Source organism: Artemia sp. Qi Xiang Cuo, chromosome 11 (genome assembly GCF_049724085.1).
Source record: "Artemia sp. Qi Xiang Cuo chromosome 11, ASM4972408v1, whole genome shotgun sequence".
In the NCBI taxonomy this organism is placed as follows: domain Eukaryota; kingdom Metazoa; phylum Arthropoda; class Branchiopoda; order Anostraca; family Artemiidae; genus Artemia; species Artemia sp. Qi Xiang Cuo.
In genome coordinates this window covers 4,241,865-4,254,644 of record NC_142804.1, presented here as the reverse complement: position 1 = coordinate 4,254,644, position 12,780 = coordinate 4,241,865, and the positions used below count along the sequence as shown (strand labels likewise).

Sequence of the window (12,780 nt, the reverse complement as noted above, 5' to 3'; positions counted from 1 at the left end):
ATCGTCGCATCAGCAAAAGGGTACGCATGGCACAGTTTGCTTTTTTCACTACCCCTTAGACGTGGAGGCTAAACGAACAGTCAACGCTGTACGTAACACCGAGAATAACTGCCGACGATGCGCTTTGGTATGGTGGAGGGGGGCACTGAAAATTCCTTTTGAGAGGGTTAAATCGAAGAATTTTGGTTTTTGTTTCGTTGATTCGGAGGCTGTTTTCAGAACACTGGTCTCTAAAATTGTCGATAAATGATTCACTGAACTGGGGAACGATTTGAGACTTCTCAGTGACGTATTTTAAGAGGGCGGAAAGGTCATCTACGAATTTGAACCGTTCGTCAAAATCTGCATGGACGATGTTGATCACTGCCAAGAACAACAAGGCAGCAAGTTTAGTGCCTTGTTGGGCACCACACGTAAGCTCAGACCATTCCGAATCAGTATCACCCGGGTAGAGACCATATACACTCTGTAGTCGGTCGCGTAAGAAATCTATTATTAATAAGAGAATATGTCTGCAAGCACCCATAACCTTCAGATTGTTCACTGCAGTATAATTGCGCATCAAGTCGAAGGCCTTTCTATAGTTGGCTAGGAGGAGATCTACAATTGTGGATCCTTGGCCAAGCCATTCAACAATAAGGTGATGCAGACGCACAAGATAAACAGTTGTACTACTACCTTTCAAGCACCCGTATTGGTATGGATCAAGAGAGCCCTGGACTTGTGACATAAGTTCACGATATATAAATGATTCCGCTACCTTAGAGAGGTTCGGAAGTATCGAAATTGGGCGGAGTTGGTCGCAAGATTTCGGATTTTTCACTTTTGGAATGACGCACACATAAGCTCTCTTTCAAACACTGGGGAACACATTTTCGCGAAAACACTGGTTAATAATAGAGCTGAGTGACTTTGCGAGAAAGATGGAGAACTCGTGTAACAACTTGACAGTGGGTTCACCAGGGTAAGACGCACAGTTTACTTTCAGTTTCTGAAGTTCCTTAAAGACGGCATATTCAGGTACTTCACATATCTCATCAGTCCCGGTGTCGGCAATGATACTCTCAATTTCTGAGTTTGTGAGTGATGGGTATGTGGTGTATATGTCGGAGAAAAATTTTTTCACTTTAGTAGCTGATGTCATTGTGCCGTCATCTTTGAGCAGTCTGAGGTCCTTTGGCATTGATTTCCCTGCAAGGGTTTTGACCGAGGAGTGCCATTTATGAGGGTCAGTGTGCAGTAATGGCGTTGTTTTCTCTTTTACATACTGTCTTTGGGCTAGTCTGTTGAACTTCACAATTGTGTTACGCAAACTGGCTGCAGCCGCTTGATCTCCAGCTTTGTGGAGACTACAGCGAGTTTTTGTCATCTGCTTGAGTTCGCGGGTGATCCATGGTTTGTCAGTGTCACAAACTGTAATAACTTTTATTGGAAAAAAATCATGGAACTTTTCCAACAGAAGGCTGTTCAGCTTGCTGACTTTGACATTAATGTCGGCCTCTGCACAAATGTCCTCAAAATCGTAAGTACCAATCCAGCGACCGAATTGAGCTATTGAAGACCTTGTGATGGGCCGAAGTAGGGTTTTTGTTCGTTTTGATCGTGGGATACTTATTTGTGCTTCCCAGAAAATTATAAAATGGTCAGAATTCTGAAGGGGACCTAGAGATCGGGGAGCGTTATAAAGATCTGCCAAGTTCGTAAAGATCAGGTCAAGAGTACTGCCACTTTGGTGAGTCGGAATGTTCACTACTTGTTTCATATCCGAAACGCTTGAGACCCACTGACTGGTCTGATTGAAATCGCCAGCAATCACAAACGCAGGGGAAGTGTACTTGTGGCGCATTCTGTCGACGAACACTTGTATGTGCTCAATAAGTTCTTTTCTGTTCCCAGCGCTTTCTGGATAGTACACTGACGCAACTATTAAGCAGGAGAATCTTCGTGACAGATGCGCCGGTCTGCACTCCACCCACACAATCTCATGGCTCGAATCATTAGGGCTACTTAACAGTTTTGATGGTAGGTCGTCACGTATATAAAGTCCTACGCCACCTCCGCGACGGTCAATGCCTCGGTCACGTCGAGTGTTGAGGTAGTTTCTGTAACCTTTAATCCGTGCAGTCTCCTCAGTTATGTCCCAACACTCGCTGATAATTGCAATGGGTACGTTATTCTGCTTAATTAACATCTCCAGCTCGTCCATTTTATTGTTCAAAGATCGAGCGTTACACATTAGCATATTCGGAAGTTTGTATTTTGCTGAGAATCGCTCCGGACGCAAATTTGGAGGAGTAGGCTCCGAAGCACTGCAGTTAACATTCTCTATAAACCACGGAACAAGTAGGGGTGGAGTATCGTGAGGAGGAGCGCTACGGATTACGACTAGGTTAATCGTCCTCGTCAGCCGGTCATTTGTTTTTCTCCTGCGGGAGATATGCACCGAGATTCTCATTTGGCTTTTCCTTTTTGCTCCTCGTTTGCCACGGTGGGTTCGCTTATTCAAGAAGACTGATAAGCGAGAGCACTCTGGTGGCTCTAAGCAGCGAGCTATCTCAGTGCGCACTGGTGGTTTCTTTAAGAGTCCAAATAGCCACAAGTTACAAAAGGTAGATGGTGCCACTGTTAAATCCGGTGATTGAATCTTCATTAGGGCCGGTTTTTCGTATTTAATTTGCATGATGATTGCACAAAGTAAAGTCAGGAACAGCAAGTCTTTGGTTACTTTCACTATCACAGCGGGACTCCGGATAAAGATAACACTGGACTAGCTAAACTAAGAAGTCAGAGGCGGCTTTTTCAAAGCGCTCTCACCGCCATCTACATCAAGGAAACATCAGGGAAACCTCAGGAGCAAGAGATCACCGGGAGCAAGGGAAGCGGCGAGACCTACTCACCTATTCCCAGCAATTTATGACCAATTAACCGGCAGGTACCAATACCGCGTTTCCGGCAGGTTCTCTCCCCTCTTCTGCTTGATCCCAAGTGATCCACGCAGTCCACAGGACTTCACTAATTCAGAAGAAACATAAACATATACACACGCTGATTTTAACCTTTTTTTTCGCCCGAAAACCAAACTCACAAACAAGAATGGCAACGTTGCGCGGCCAAAAATCCCGCAATCAGCGCGTGCGCATCCAGTAGACACACCTGGTTCCTAGTATATGGCTCCTCTTAACTGGAAAAAAAATATTCACTTACTTGGAAAGTCACAATTATAAATCTGGTTTCAAAAAATATCCCAAAAAAATATCCAAATCTTATTCAAAACTAGTGAAATGACAGAATATATTTTCCTTAGTTATTACACCCATGGTTGCCAGTCCACATGGTTGCCAGTTATCCTTTCCTTTCCTTTATCCTTTCCTTTATCCTTTTCTTTATCATTTCCTTTATCCTTTTCTTTATCCTTTCCTTTATCCTTTCCTTTATCCTTTACTTTATCCTTTTCTTTATTCTTTCCTTTATCTATTCCTTTATCCTTTCCCTATCCTTTCCTTTCCTTTATCCTTTCCTTTATTCTTTCCTTTGTCTATTCCTTTATCATTTCCCTTATCCTTTCCTTTCCTTTATCCTTTCCTATATCCTTTACTCTTTTGTCTTAGCAATTGTCTAATTGTCAAATAGCAGAATGTTTCATTTGGACTTATCTTCAGGTGTGCGTGCACCTTCTTTATTTCAACCCTCATAAACTGGGTTACATTATACATTGATCGCAAGTTATTTGGAATCTCCTGAATAATCAGATTTAGGGATCATCCCATCTTCCTGTCCTGATCCTGGATTCCCAGATTCTTTCCTTTATCCTTTCCCTATCCTTTCCTTTATCCTTTCCTTTATGCTTTCCTTTATCTATTCCTGATCCTGGACACCCCACTACTAGATTCCCCGAATGTTTTGAGCAAAACCAAATTGATAAGTGACCTACACTAAGTTACCTGATGATTGACCTAATTGAAAAGTGACCTAAGTGGAAGGGACACGAAAGTGATTTCCGGTGGAAATTTTAGATCATTCGCTTAGTTGGCTATAAAACTCTATTGATGCGTAATTGTTAAGTCCCAGCATGATGCTTATGTCCCAACATCATTATTCAAAGCAAGTTCAGTTAGGAGCGTTATGTTGTTAGTTTTAGTTTTAATTTCATTTTTTTTTAAATATAAGTTGAATTTTATATTTATTTATAGGTTTTGTTGAATACAGCTGTTAGACATAAAGCCGAATATTCATTTAGTATTGTCTAAATTTCACTGTCTTAAAATATTTCTATTACCTAATTCCATTAAAATAATAATTATAAAATTGTATATCCTTTTGTTATTTTTATTCAGAACCAATACGAATAACAAAGACGGTACAGTTGTTGATTGTGACACTATCAACGATTTGAAAGATTTCAATAGAAATGCTTTGCTTGAATCTTGATACTGCAGTGAAAGCGACACTAAAAGTGTATATTTAGGCCAATATTCCCCCTTTTGCCGAAGGTTTTATAGAGGAAACGTAAGAGGGGAAGAGAAAGATTAGTCCTTACTTCCGTAATTTTTTTGGAATGTGTTTAGTTTTATCATTTGAAATTATCAATAAAGGCTTGCAGTCTCATTTCTATTCGGAAAAATTCTAAATTTAACGTGGAAATTTGAAGCTATATGCATAGCTAACTACAAAAAGAGGGGAATAGTGTGCCCCCAGGACCTTGCGATTATGGATGTTTTCACTTCGAGATCATAATTAATGATGGTTATTTTATCTTATTGATATCTGTTCCGCATCGCCAAATTTTAGGAAAGTAGGCCCTGCCCGTCAAAACATTCCTGCTCTGCGTTTATGAAGTAATTAATGATTTCTGATTCCAGTCGGGAGTTAATTAAAAATTGGTGGGCATAATAAGTCGTAGCTGAATATAAAGTTGATAGAATTATGTGTGCAGAATATTGCAGTTAGCACGCTCAAAAATCTTGAGATCAATTTATAGGGATATCTTTTCTCATAGATTTGTCCAGAATTCTTCCAGAGCATTTTTACCTTCAAAAATCATGATTAATTAAGTCTGATTAGCTTTATGAATGGAAAAGTCCATGTATTGAAGTGTCGTCAGGTTGGAATATCGTTACAACGTTTCAACTCCAAATTACACCCCTAAATGAGGTATTCCGCGTCCAAATCGTAGTTAACGATGATTGAACACTGAAAAACGTCATGAAGCCCCGCCTCTTATTATCATTAATCATCATCACTCAACGCAGAATGCACCATGTGTACGGTGACATATGCATGCACAGTGAATTCCTGAATCCGAGAAGTACGGTGTACGGTGAATTCCTGAATCCGAAATGCTATAAAGTGCGAACGTTTCTACTGAATTTTGTCTGCGAAGCTTTTCTTTTTAAATGAACCATTTGATAATTTGTGGCCTCGACTAATCGGAAAGAGGTAGCTGTACATCATAGCAAACTCTACTTTGGACAATTTGCTTGGCTCGTTATTTTCGCTCTTTTATGCACTGAGGTGGGTGGGTGGAAGACTCGGCTGATATATCTGTATATCCATCTTTTCTTTTTTCAATAGCTAGAATTATCCTCGTTTTCTTCTTCACATTTTTTGTATTGTGTTATTGCATAGCTTGTGTGTTCTTTGAAATTACTTAGAACGCTTCAAAATCATTAGGAATCACCACTAATAATATTTATAGATATGAAATAAATGTATAAAGGAAAATAAATAAATGAAATATATGAAATAAAATAAACGAAAATAAATAAAGGAAAATAAAAAAGAAAAATCAAATAAATAAATGAAGTAAATGTTAATGTCAAAATGGGTCAAAAGGTCCATATAAACGAATCTTGTCGTTTATAGTTTTTTTTTTCTCATATTTATTTGGTTTGTATTCAACATTTTCTCTTTTGTTTTTCATGCTATTGAACTGAATATAGTAGCCCCTGATAAATCTATTTGGGAACTAATGATGTAAGAATACGGTCACTGAGATATGTCTTTCGTAAGACCTCCATGCAGGGACATATCCAGGGGGACGGCTCGGGACCTGGGGCCCCCGAAATATGACTTTTTTTTTTTTTTTAATATTTCTAAGTTTCAGTATGTTTTTATTTGAATTTAAGGCAGCCCCTAGAGAAGCAGAAATTCAAGCAGAAGAAGAACAGAAGTTCCTCCAAAGGCAGCTGAACATCCTCAGCCAAGGGGCAAACAATCAAAACCAGAGTCCTGTAAGCTTTATCTTGTTTAATTTTTTTGCTTAATTTATTATTAACTTTATTATTTATCATAGTTTTAATCATTTATTATGATTTTATTTATTATTACTATTTTATTTATCATTATGTCATAAAAATAATTATTTGTTTAAGTTAATTATTAGCTTAATTTTTTTTTTAATCATTAGAGAAGGTATCAGATAGGCAAGCAGTAACAGGGGGAGGGAGGGGTTGAAATAACTAAGGGGCTGGAAATCAAACCTCTGTCAAATAAATAATTATGTAATTCATATGTAAATAAATCATTGTCTTGATTGACGGTTCGACCCGTCACTTATATATTTGTATATTCTCATTTTGTTGGATATCGTGCCAGTTAGTCACTTTTGAAGGGGGGGATGGGTCGACTTATCAATCAGCCGATGTGAAGTGGGGTCGTCAAAGTGAGATAAAACTCTTTTAGCTCAGCTTATCGAGTCTAAAAATAACTGGCACCAAAAGTAGGATTGACTTCTCAGTTGAATTGGAAACGGTAAACGGAAACGTTAACGTTTAACGTTAACGAGGTTCTTCTCCTTCAAACGTCCCTTATAAAGTTGTCTACCTAGTTGCATCCTTGTACTTTATTATGCCCTTTAGGTGCGCAGATATGTATGTCGAAATCTTCCAAATAGGTTTAACAATGGTTTTTCGAATATATTTATTTTTACTTGTAATAGTTTTAAGTCTATAAATTCGATAAAAAGAAAATTGCGGAAGTTTTTTTCATTTTTCCTTAAGAGTTTCTCATGTAAAAGGAATCTCTTTTTGTTCAATTTTTCCGGCGCTTTTTTTCCAGTATTACAGGTCTTGTGTCGAATTAAAAAAAAAAAACTGGTAAAATATTCAAAAGGCTAATGTACGCTATCGAAGATTATTCAGTACAATTTATATTGTTTTATATACGAATGCCTTTTAACTTATTTTTGTTTATTACTCATTGTTTGGAATTCTGAAGGTTTTGCGGCTTTTAGAAACAATGTTCTGATAGTTAAGGACAAATAATGACATGTCAGCCGAGGTGTCAATTCATGAAGATGAGGCGGGGGCAAGGATTTTTTTCAATTCTTTTTTAGTGAGCTTGCCAAATGGCTTTTTTTAAAATCCACTGGGGAGGGGGGGGGGGCAGCAGTTAAAAAAAAAAAATACTAAAAAATCAATATTCCCAAACTAAGGGGAGGGGTGGACTTGTCGTGATGGCCAAAAAAGTCTTGTCATTTCAAAGCCAATGGCTATTTTCTTTGAATACTCCTTTTCTATATTTGAATAAGAAACCCTTCAAAAATGCCGTAAGTAGAAGGGTAAAATCGTAGGTGGATAGTAGCTGTTGCTGGTAATTTCTACCTTTTTCTAAATATTTTTTTGTGTTCTTTTTTAGTCTGGCTTTTTTTTTAATTTGTCTTTTTTGAATTTGCGTTTTTTGTATTTGAATTTTCTTCAACTTTTGTCTAGACTTGTAACTGTTTTAATTTGGTGAGCACATATAAATTTGACCTTTGATTAAAATAGGTCTATATTATTTTATAGATTGGTTTATCTGATGGAGTTGGACACCCAGCGTTGCCACCTTCACTAAGATCTGCGGCTGTGCAAAAGACTCCAGACCGGCGAATCTCCGTTGGAGCAAATACGCCTGGACAAATTTTATCTCCCAAAAAGGTACCTCGCGATTGTTAATATTATTGTACTAAAGGCGGTGAACAGCGAGTCTTTGCTCGGAAAGGTTTAACAATTAAGTGATGCAGCTTCTAGGAATGAATTTGTAGTCTGATTTAAGGCCTTGTTGTCAAGTCCTTACCTCCATGCTTTCCTTACTTATAAGGGCTGACAGATGTCATTAAATTTCTGAACTCTGACGAAATGGATAAATTAAATTTGACTTGGAATCTGTTTCTGCTCGACCGTTGGTCTTGAAGGTTTGATGGAGGCACTTTGGATCTTATCATAGTAAGATGTTGTCTGTTACCATACTTGTGTATGCATCTTTGAACCTTTGGGATTTCAAAAATATTCTTTTCGTGGGCAATGCCGTAGTAAAATGGCACAGCGATGAAATGAAAATTCACCCTTATAATATGAAGGTATTGTGGCAACTTTTAGCACTTCATCCAGCAGTTAGAACCCAAATCAGTTGGAATCGTGAACCCTCTTCGCTATCTAAATATGTTTAAAGATTTACAATATTGATGTTTATTGCTCAACGCTCAGAAAAGATCTGATTCATCTGAGAAAAATTCATATAGAAACATTCATACTAAACGAAAATGTCTCTTCGTCTTGGCTCTCTGCCAAAACAGGTAATTAACCTTTTTTAAGCCAGACACTAACAATATAACGTGGGTAATTTCAAAGACCCCACTGCTTTCCCATGACGATAAATAAAAGTTGGAATAGGGATAAATCCTTTTATTAGACTGTGATAATAACATTCACAAAATACGAGTGTACTGATGACGGTCACTGTACATGTTATCGAAATATCCAGTATATTTTGTGAATGTTATTATCACTGTCTAATAAAGGATGTATCTCTATTCGAACTTCTATTTATAGACGCTAACAACCTACGATCCGAGAAGATAAATATCACAAAGTGGAAATAGCAAAAAAGAGAAGTGATAGAAAAACCATCACAGGTAGAAAGCAGCAGAATTGGGCATGTTAAATATCACATGCTAAATATCACAAAGTGGAAATAGCAAAAAAGAAAAGTGATAGAAAAACCATCACAAGTAGAAAGCAGTAGAATTGGGCATGTTAATAAACTATAAACAGTTTTAAATGATAGAATATAATATTAAATACTTGGACAGCAAGCTTAGATTCTAATTCCAAGTTCTGAGAACGATTTTAATATGTATTCAAATATATAAAACACACTGACATAGAATACGCTAATCAGCCGCTAGTGACTTTACAGAAATTCTTCTAGTGAGGATTCCTAAGGAATCATTTAGCCAAAGTTTGAACTGAGTGTCGGGAAACACCTTTTACTATTTAAAGTTTCCCACTATAGACACTGAAACACAACAAGATTGGTTTTAACAAGGATAGGAAGTCTATTGTCTTCTCAAATATCCGTTAAAATACGAGGGATGTTTTTTAAGTAAGGACCGTTTGAAGATAGTACACAATGAAAGATGATTTCAAAAAAGTAAATTTATTTTCAGGAAGTACATACTTAACTCTATTTAGCGGCATAGTTGCCAAGTTTGTTCAAATACTTGTCATACCTTTCAACTAATTTTAAATTAACCTCTTCATAAAAACTTGCCGCCGACTCCGATAACCAAGAATTCACAGCCGTTTTTACATCATCATTGTAACGGTTACCATCGAGGTGTTGTTCGTGTTGGAGAAACGGATGGTAATCGCTCGGTACAAAATCAGGACTGTAGGGTGGATGGTTTAAAACTTTCCAGCTAAAATTGTCCAAAAAAATTGCGAGTCTGTCCTGAAGTGTGAGGTCTTGCATTGTCACGAAGAAGGACAAATCCCTTTATCAGCATGCCAAGTTTTTTTTTTTTTTTTTTTTTTTAATTGCTCTGTGGAGCTTTCTGAGGGTGTTGCACTATGCTTCTGCATTGATAGTAGTTCCTCGTTGCAGGAAGTTGACCAACAAAACACAATGCCTATTCCAAAACACCGACGCAATGATTTTGCGCTGGAAGAGAGTCTGTTTGGCCTTTAACTTTATAGGGGAGTGTGTTTGTTTCCATTCCATGTTCACTTGCCTCGATTTGGGTGTGATATGCGAAGCTCATGTTTCGTCTCCAGTTCAACTGGTTACCACCTCAGTGGAAACCGTTACAAGGATGACGACGACGTAAAAACGGCAGTGAACTCTTAGTTATTGGAGCAGGCGGCAAGTTTTTAGGATGAGGTTACTTTAAAATTAGTTGGGAGGTATGATAAATGTTTAAAAAAAACTTGACAACTATCCCGAAAAATAGAGTAAAGTATGTATATTCTAAAAATGAATTTACTTTTTTGAAATAATCTTTCGTTGTGTACTTATATTCAAACGGACCTTACTTAAAAAACATCCCTCGTATATCAGGGTGAATAACCACAAATTAAAAAAAGAAGATCCTCTTGAGGCATTAATGGCGCTCGAGGTGTCAATCGGTAGCATCAATAGTTATGCCTGCTTCCCAACCTTGTGGTAACGGGAATCGAACCCTGGGCCAAGTTGGGTATTAATCCACTGTGCTACAACAGCGCAAATTGCACACTCAATATCTAACTCTTCTGCGAGTAATTCGTTTCAATTTCGTATGACCAAAGGGAAGTCCTCTATAATCAATTTTAAAGATTTCCGTGAAGACTTTAACAGATTTTTTTACTTTCCAAGTTGGAATAAATTGTGTGTATTTTTTCTGTGGTGGGAATTAGAAAACGCCTTCTTGGGCCGAAATTTGGTACCTTGATCCGTTCATAAAAGATTAATTCACCCGGAACACTAATTTTCTAAGCTTTCGAGAGGTCACTGTACCGTAGAGGGGGGGGGAGGACAGAGGTCTAAAAGAGGTTTCTATAAGAGCAAGATTAAGGAGTGTCAATTTTGTTTTACCCCTTATTCTTGTTATTGTGTATTATTAAATTTTGCATGGAATTACTAAAAATTAATAAATCCAATAGTTAATTGTATAGACAGACCCACACTATAGACCTACAGTAACTTGTATTTAGATTAGTAATTTTCATATATCAGAATGAATTAAAATTCTAAAAAAAGAGCCTCGTCAGTCACATGGTAATGGCAAAATATTTTGCAATGAGGAGTAGAATATAAGTATCACTATTAGTCAGGTGCTTTACGTTTCATTTTTTCCAGTTCTGTCCTTGTACAATTTTTTATTACTCTATATATATTGGGTCTTAAACTTTCCCAAAAAATTGTGTGCGTGTAACAAAACTAAACCCACTTAAGTCAACTCTCGTCCAACTCAACCCACATTCGCTAAATTTTCTGTGGTTGACCACATCAAAATGAAACATGCTAACACAACAAAATTAGTACCATTAGATTTCTTATTTTATGCTCTTTCCAAATACCATGGTCGAATTTGTGACCACGTACCCCCTCCCCTGGATGGTCCCAGATATAGCCCTGATTAAATATTCCTCCGTTGTATCGCATCTCTGGATACGTCATGTCTTCTTTGATAATCGGCTATCTCGCACTATCGACCCGCTGAAAATCTGGTATTTGGAATGATAATTTGGAAAGAGGTTAAAATAAGGAATCCTATGGTAATACTTTTATTTTATTAGTATGCTTTCTTTACGTTTGGCCAACCATGGCGAATTTACACCCCCCCCCCCCCCCACCCCTTCCATTCAACCTAACTTATCATTACTGTTTTTAGGGGTGAAATCGAATTGGGGTTGAGATGAATCAATTGTTTAAATAAGGGTTGAGTTAAATGGGTTGAGTTAAACAGGGTCTAGTCATAGGGGAATCCAAAAAGCATAGCTAGTCCTTTTTTCCTCTTTTCATTCTATTTATTTATTTTTGGGGGTAGAATAGGTGCTTCTTGCTGAAAGCAAAGTTTATTTAAAAATAAAAAAAATGACTAAATATAATTTATATGCATGGATTGTGCCCTTCCTTATTATCACGGATACAGCTCTACAACAACCAGGTTAGCCACCACTGATCCAAACTTTGCGTATTAATTACATCAGATGGGTTTCCTCAATACACGGTTTGGGAAACCCACTAGTGCTGGACAAATGATTCTTTCACTGGCCATTTGGCACATTGCTTAAATTGTATGCACAGGTGTTCATATGATATCTAATAGAGTTTTGTGAAAGTAAATTGTCTTGTAAAAAGTTGCTTCTAATGATCATAATCACAACCTAGTTTAGATCAATCTAAAGCCCATTGTAGCCGAAATTTAAAAACTGTGTTTTTTAAAGAAGCTCTCCAATGAAAGGTTTCCCCCTGTAACCCTGTTTGAAAATAATAACCTTACTCGAAGAGCTCGAAATTTTAACGATCAGAGTGTTCATTGCAAGACCGTATCCAGGGGGGGGGGGGTTCCCGGGTTTCGCCCCCCCCCCCCCCCGAAATTTTTGACCGAGTCGAAAATTAGTAAAACCTTAGTAAAAATTAGTAAAACCTTAGTAAAAATTGGTAAAATTAGTCGAAAACCGAGTCAAAAATTAGTAACCCCCCCCCCCCCCCGAACAAAAATCCTGGATCCGCTCTTGGTTCATTGTAAAGTGTTCTCCCAGGATAGTAAGTTAGACTTGTGCAACTACCCCTTTTCCAATTCGATTTTTAGCCCTGGTGCCAAAAGTTTATATTATTTTTTATAGTAATAAATTACTGCTATTTAAAAATGACGCTTTCAGAATCAAGAATTTAATTTCTTGGTTTAATTAAATCAAAGAATTTAATTTAATTAGAATTTATTGAGCTTGAAACCTAGCCCTGCTGCGTCCCTCTTGTAAACAGCCCTCTTGTGAGCATCCCTCTAACCTGGCAAAGGTACACGAAGTTTATCCGAAA

General features: G+C 37.5%; 1 protein-coding gene across 1 annotated transcript in view; it reads left to right on the top strand.

Moving 5' to 3' along the window:
- The window catches only part of Dlic (dynein light intermediate chain), a 99,839-nt gene that overhangs the window by 79,080 nt on the left and 7,979 nt on the right, over positions 1 to 12,780 (top strand). The window contains exons 8-9 of the mRNA XM_089097435.1: positions 6,126 to 6,230; positions 7,785 to 7,916. Coding sequence (XP_088953561.1) covers positions 6,126 to 6,230; positions 7,785 to 7,916 — 237 coding nt within the window. The remainder of the gene's footprint in view (positions 1 to 6,125; positions 6,231 to 7,784; positions 7,917 to 12,780) is intronic.